Source organism: Gossypium hirsutum, chromosome D10 (assembly GCF_007990345.1).
Source record: "Gossypium hirsutum isolate 1008001.06 chromosome D10, Gossypium_hirsutum_v2.1, whole genome shotgun sequence".
NCBI lineage: Eukaryota > Viridiplantae > Streptophyta > Magnoliopsida > Malvales > Malvaceae > Gossypium > Gossypium hirsutum.
In genome coordinates this window covers 42,281,912-42,288,513 of record NC_053446.1, presented here as the reverse complement: position 1 = coordinate 42,288,513, position 6,602 = coordinate 42,281,912, and the positions used below count along the sequence as shown (strand labels likewise).

At 32.0% G+C, this 6,602-nt stretch overlaps 1 protein-coding gene across 1 annotated transcript; it reads right to left on the bottom strand.

The window, feature by feature from the left end:
- Positions 1 to 5,010: 5,010 nt before the first annotated feature.
- LOC107915190 (leucine-rich repeat extensin-like protein 6) lies at positions 5,011 to 6,395 on the bottom strand. The gene has a single exon (XM_016844348.2). The coding sequence runs from the start codon at positions 6,342 to 6,344 to the stop codon at positions 5,199 to 5,201; it is 1,146 nt and encodes a 381-aa protein (XP_016699837.2). The 5' UTR covers positions 6,345 to 6,395; the 3' UTR covers positions 5,011 to 5,198.
- Positions 6,396 to 6,602: the final 207 nt, after the last annotated feature.

The following is a 6,602-nucleotide window of genomic DNA, read 5'->3' as shown; positions in this document are numbered from 1 at the left end:
CATTATTGTTGTCCTATCCAACAATAATACTTGACTAAGGATCTTTTAAGAATAATCATATTATTCTTAGGACATAATTAGAAAACAGTTTATTTATACACACAAAAAAGAAACTGAAATAATAATGGTAATGCATTATATTAATAAACATGATAAATCAAGTATGTTATTACAACCATCTCATGATTGATCTTTGGGCATACTCTAACACATAGACCTTACACTAAGGGAAGAACAACTTACACCTCTCACTACAAAAAAACACCCTTAATGTTAAAAGGGATTTTGAAATGTGGGATCATTCAAATTGCATGAGTCTAATAATCATTAAGCACAACATTGCAAAAGCCTTTAGGGGCAAAGGATTTGAAGAGATTACTTAGGCCAAGGTTTCCTTGACGAAATTGAGAAACATTTTGCCAAAAACAATAAGGTTAAGATGTCATCACTTTTGACTTCTTTGATGTCTGAGAAGTAAAAGTGTCAAGGAAACGTGAGGGAGTACATTATAGAGATGTTCCATGTTGCTTCAAGATTTAAGGCACTTAAGATCAAGTTTGTTGAGGAATTACTTGGCTTTATGGTTTTGGTATCGCTTCCTGCATAGTTTAACCAATTTAAAAATTAGTTACAGCTGTCGAAAGAATAAATAGACTCTAAATGAGCTCATTTATTATTATGTGCAAAAGGAAGAAAGGTTGAAACATGATCAGGCTGAAAGTGTTCATTTGACTAGTGCCTCTAAAGACGTCAGCTTACATTTTTAATAGAATACTCACTAAAGCAATTGCAAAAACACCTTATGAGTTTTGGATAGGTCGAAAGCCTAGTCTAAAGCACTTTCACATTTGGGGATATCCAGCTGAAGCAAGCCTTTGTAGGCCACATGAAAAGAAATTGGACTCCAAAATAGTAAACAACTACTTTATTGGTTATTTTGAGTGATATAGAGGCTATAAGTTTTATGATCCCATAATTAGGAATATTTTTAATATAAGAACTGCAACATTTTTTAGGATGTTGAGTTTGGAGGGGGAAATAAGGTTAGAGACATTGTTTTTGAAGAGGAATTGGATTCTAACTTAGTTGCTACTATCACTTTTGACGATGTTCAAGTTCTCATACCTATCATTGATCAAGAAGTGAATCTAGAACTTCAACAAGACAATGTTGAACAACTCCCTATTCAATATGAGGTAATTGTTCTAGAAGAACAAACTCAACAACCTCAAGAACAAATGACATTAAGGAGGTCCACGAGAGAGAGGAGAAATGCTATTTCAAATGATTATGTTGTATTTCTGCAAAACCATGAGGGTGAAAATGGAATGATGGAAGATAATTCAATCAACTTTCATCAGGTTATGAAAAGTTCTAATTCTCAAAAGTGGATTGATATCATGCAAGAATAGTATAAGTCTATACAAGACAGTAAAGTTTGGGAACTTGTCTCATTATCTAAAGCTGCAAAACCAATTGGTTATAAATGGATATTTAAAACCAAAAGGGATGCAAATGGTAATGTGGAGAGGTATAAGGCGCATCTTGTAGCTAAATGATATACTCGGAAAGAAGGCATTGATTCCCTAAAAAGTAACCTTGAAATTCAGGAAATGCAGAAGATTCCCTATGCATCAGCTATTAGGAGTCTAATGTATGCTCAAGCATGTATGCGTCTGGATATTACGTATATTGTTGGGATGTTAGGAAGATATTTAACTAACCCTGAGATGGACCATTGAATGGCAACCAAGAAGGTTATAAGGTACTTTCATAGAACAAAAGATTACATGCTCAGATATCAGAGGTCTAATAAGTTAGAGATCATTAGGTATACAAACTCCGATTTTGATAGAATATTGATGCAAAATTGTCACTACGGTGCAAATTGTGACAATAATTGGTAGTCATTTATTCCAATAACAAGGAGCACATCAAAGTCAAAGCACATAGACTTTAAGTTTCTAGTTGTTAAAGTAAAAGTTCAAAGTGATTAGGTGCCTATAAAACATATTGGGACAAATTCCATGATCGTGGACCCACTTACTAAGGGACAACCACCCAAGGTTTTTCATGAGCACACTGCTCATATGGGTGTAATGTCATTTAAGGATATTTGGTTTTAGTGGGAGTTTGTACTTTTAAATGCTTTTATGTTATAAGCACATTTTTAGTTGTTTCAGTTTACGGATATTAAGTTTATTTTCTGCAGAAATAAAGTTTATTTGGTTTATTCACACTCTGGTTTTGGTAAAGTTTGATCTCACTAAGGTTAAGGAGGACCAGTTGGAAATAGACATGTTTAGATCATATTACATGTAATTTTCATGCTACACATCCATACCTAAACTATGTCATCTGGTTGTGTTAATATACGTGATCAGGGATGGATTTAGTTATGATATATGTAACGAAAGTCTCCTTGGTTCTATGTTAACATAATTAATGGACAAGATTGTTTGCAATACATTTCTAGATATGATAGTAAAGTTTTAAGCTCATAAGGTTATATAATGACATGTAATTATAGAGTAATTAATATATGTTATTCAAGTGGGAGATTGTTGGAAAATATGGACATCACATATATAATAAGGCCGGTAATTACATATTATTTACTATCATAATATGTTAACCCAAATTAAAAGTGATCTAATTTGGTTAATGTTTATTAGGCTTTAATTATTAAATAAAGTATTGGTCAAATATGTATAGATACTATAGTATAAATTTCTAATTAATGATGGGTTGATTAGAAATTATGGTTAATGTGCAAAAACTATATATTAGGGTTTTGATCCCCAAATTATACATAAGATAAATTTTCTAATATCTCATCTTTAGAAAAGAGAGAGCAAATATTCTCTGAATTTCTTGTGTGCTAATTTGGAAGATCAAAACCCCAATATCTGTAGATTTCAAGAAATCGGTGAATTCGGGTACGCTTTCGCATCTAATTTTATTCTTGATTTGTTTTTGATAATTTGACATAATAGATCCTAATTTACAATTTTAAATTTATATTAGATTTTATTTTTACGGTTCTAACATATATCACCAAGTATTTGACTGTCCCATTGCTTGATATGTTAAAAGAAGGGACTGAAGCAATTAACAAAAAAAAAACCCAATGTTTGCTAACCGAGAAATTGAAGGAAAAATGAAGTAAAAATATGGAAAAGTTGAATTTATTAAATGAGATATTTCAGGGACCTTAAAAAGAAAATAATAAAAGAAAAGTTTATAAAGCAATTATCCCTTAAACATAAGTTTTTCTTACAATAGTCAATTTAAAAAGGAAAATTTCATATCAAGTCCCTAAACATTTTGATTTATCACATTTTAATTTCGTGCCGCCAATGTGTCATACGGCATCAATAAAAAATCATTTTAAAAAAACACTAAGGTAGTGTCACCAACCAGTCAAGCGGCTCCAAAAAAAACGGTAGAAAACACCACATTTTCATAATTAATTTGTTTTTTATGCGATTTTCATAATTAATTAATTAATTTTAGTTATTTTTTTTAAAACCCAAGTATTATGTGATTAAATATATTACTGTGCGACGAAAAACCTTCAAGTACGTGACGTACCTTAATGGTTAAGGACTAGAAATCTATGAACTGTTGCAGGTTTGAATCCTTTTTCCAGCTTTCTTTTTTCTGGAATCTTGGCTCTCTTTACCAGTGATCATGGCTTTATAGGTTTCTTGATGAAGATTTAATTAATTCTTGAAGCAGTTAAGCGATTTAGGAGAATTCATAGAAATTTTTTAAGTGTGAGATTGAATCCTCTAAGATCTGCAACTATTGAAGATTGCCTTGCAAGAGCTTGACGCAGTTGGTTCTCTTATAAGCTTCTTTTATTCTTCGTAGACCATGAATTTCCCTTGAAGATTTTGATGAATAAATCAAGAATAACAGGATATAAAATAAACAACAAAGAAAGTAAAAGGAACAATAGATAAGAAAACAAACAGAAAAAAGTATTATCAGGCATTTAGAATGTTTATTCAAAATCCATATTTATAAATAATATAAAATTCTTTTTTTAATAAACATTAGAATGTTCAAATATATCAAATGTATTCTACTTTATAGTAATTATTTATATATATATTTTAAAACCTTCCTCCTTTTATTAGCTATAAATTAAGTAGGTCGGAAATTAGGTACAAACATTTTCCTTCATCTCCTCACCTCAGCGGTCGACTATGAGACCACGATTAATAACAACAGCGGCAGCTCACCTTGACTTGTTTATATACATATTTATTGAAGGTTGAATCTTGCTGTCATTTTCATTTTCTTTTTGGCCAAAACTTTGTTTATTGAATAATCATTTTACAATTAAAACAAACTTTATTTTCCTTAATTTATAATCACTTCATCACTTTCTTCTTTTGTTGAAGAAGAGAACGTGAGCTGAAACAAATATAGCAAGAAATAGATAAGAAAACCCGAGTAGCATTATTCTCACCAACCCAGGAAATGTACAGAAAATAAAATTTAGTTAAATTCTAATTTTAGTTCCTGTACTTTGTGAAAGTTATGAATTTAGTCCTTATACTTTTATTTGATCAATTTTAGTCTTTGTACTTTTCGAATTAGTCACTTTTAATCACTATACTTTTTCAAAATTTGAAATTTTAGTCCTAAACCAAACAATAATAGATAAATTTGTTTTGTTAAATTTAATTTTTAGTCTTGTACTATGTGTACAGTTGTAAACTTAGTCCATCTTCTCCAATTGGATCTTTCTAAGTCCCTATACTTTTTCAATTTTGAAATTTTAACCTTGATGCAAATGATAGTCGTTAATCTATTAATTGGATTTTTAGTGACTAATATATAGATATAAAAAAGAGACATGACATTACACATATGATAATAGATTTGTCACATCAAATTATGAAAATAACATAACTTTACTAAATGAATTTAATAGTTCTTGTTTGGTGAGAATTAAAATTTTAAAATTTGAAAAGTATAGAAACTAAAAATGACCAAATAAAAGTATAAGAATTAAATCCACAACTCTTCAAAGTACAAAGACTAATACTTAACCAATAAAATTTGAATTTGGATGTTGATTCTCGAAAGAAAAAACCGCACACACAAAAAAGAAAGATTTTAAGTTCCATACATGCATGATAGCATCACCAAAATGAAATAAAGTCTTAAGAGCTTTGATTTAGTCATGGCCAATGATTCATCCGTGGTGGCGGCGGCGGCGGACTTGGAGGTGAGCAGCCAGAGATACTACAATCAAGTGGATGTGCATAGAAAGCTTTGCATTCCATTGGTGATCTTTGAAATGGCCTATATGGGATACAATTCTTTGTATCATCTTTGGACCTCACTTTGAGGCACTTTGAAGGTTCAGAAATGAAGAAATTACTGGAAAAAGTGAAATTCTTTAGCTTAGGCAATGAACATATACTTTCTGGAATATAACCAGATAGTTTATTATTAGCCACATTAAGCTGTTCTAAGCTCTCCATTTTCCCAATAGCATCTGGCAGTGACCCAACAAGCTCATTAGAGCTAACATCAAACACATTCATTCCCTTTAACGCGCCAAGTTCTGGTTTTAAACACCCTCTAAATCCATTGTTCGTCATAACAATTTCCTTTAAAATTCCTGCCATTTTCACCAAACTTGACGAAGGAAAGCAACCTGTGAGGCCATTATTAGCCATCACAATAACTGATACAGGAGAGTTCCCCAAGTTTGTAGGTAAAGATGATTGAAAGTTGTTGTTGTTGAAGAACAAAGCATCAAGTTTCAGATCAAACAACTGTGAAGGGATTGACCCACTGAATTGGTTGAATCTGATGTCAAGGAATTTGAGTGAAGGTAAATAAAGAACAACGTAAGGGAACCCTCCATTAAACTGGTTATTACTAATATCAAGCTCATAAAGAAGGTTGAGTTTCTTAAAACTTTCAGGTATCTTACCAAAAAAGCGATTGGAGTTTATATGGAAAAGAGAAAGATCAGTGAGGAGACCGAGCTCTTCAGGTAAAGAACCAGCTATGTTTGCATGGTTTATGTCTATTCCGGCCACCGTCGTAACGTAAGGATCATCTGGGGATGCCGCACAAAACACTCCGGTGTAGTTGCAGACTTTGGGACCGTACCAATTTGAAGTAAAGCCATTGGGGTCTGAGATCATGGCATGTTTCCAAGCTTGTAAAGCTATATAAGCTTTGTGAAGTCGAGGGTTGGGGATCAATGGCGGATTAATACCGATATCTATCAGGGCATGAGAGGGTTTTGTGGAGAGAAATATGAGAGTTAGGATCACTCGAAGGAATGATGATAGATATATTTTCTCCATTTTGGAGAAAGGGTTTTCCGTCGAGAATTATATATAAGCTCTACACGGAGAGGTTGAGTGTTGTGATCATTAAACAATTCGCCGACAGCATTAAAAAGCAAAAGGTTCGGTTAAAATGATGAAAAGCTTGACTGTGTCTTACCTTCATTGTTTATTTGGTAGTTGTTTGGAAAACTGATATATTTAGTGGAATACAGAAAAGGATTCTAATTCAACATTTTGACTTTAATTAAGAACAGTACCAACAGCCAACATGTT

What these genes read in the sequence shown, in the direction of transcription:
- LOC107915190 (XM_016844348.2), bottom strand. Translation starts at nt 6,344, where the DNA reads ATGGAGAAAATATATCTATCATCATTCCTTCGAGTGATCCTAACTCTC.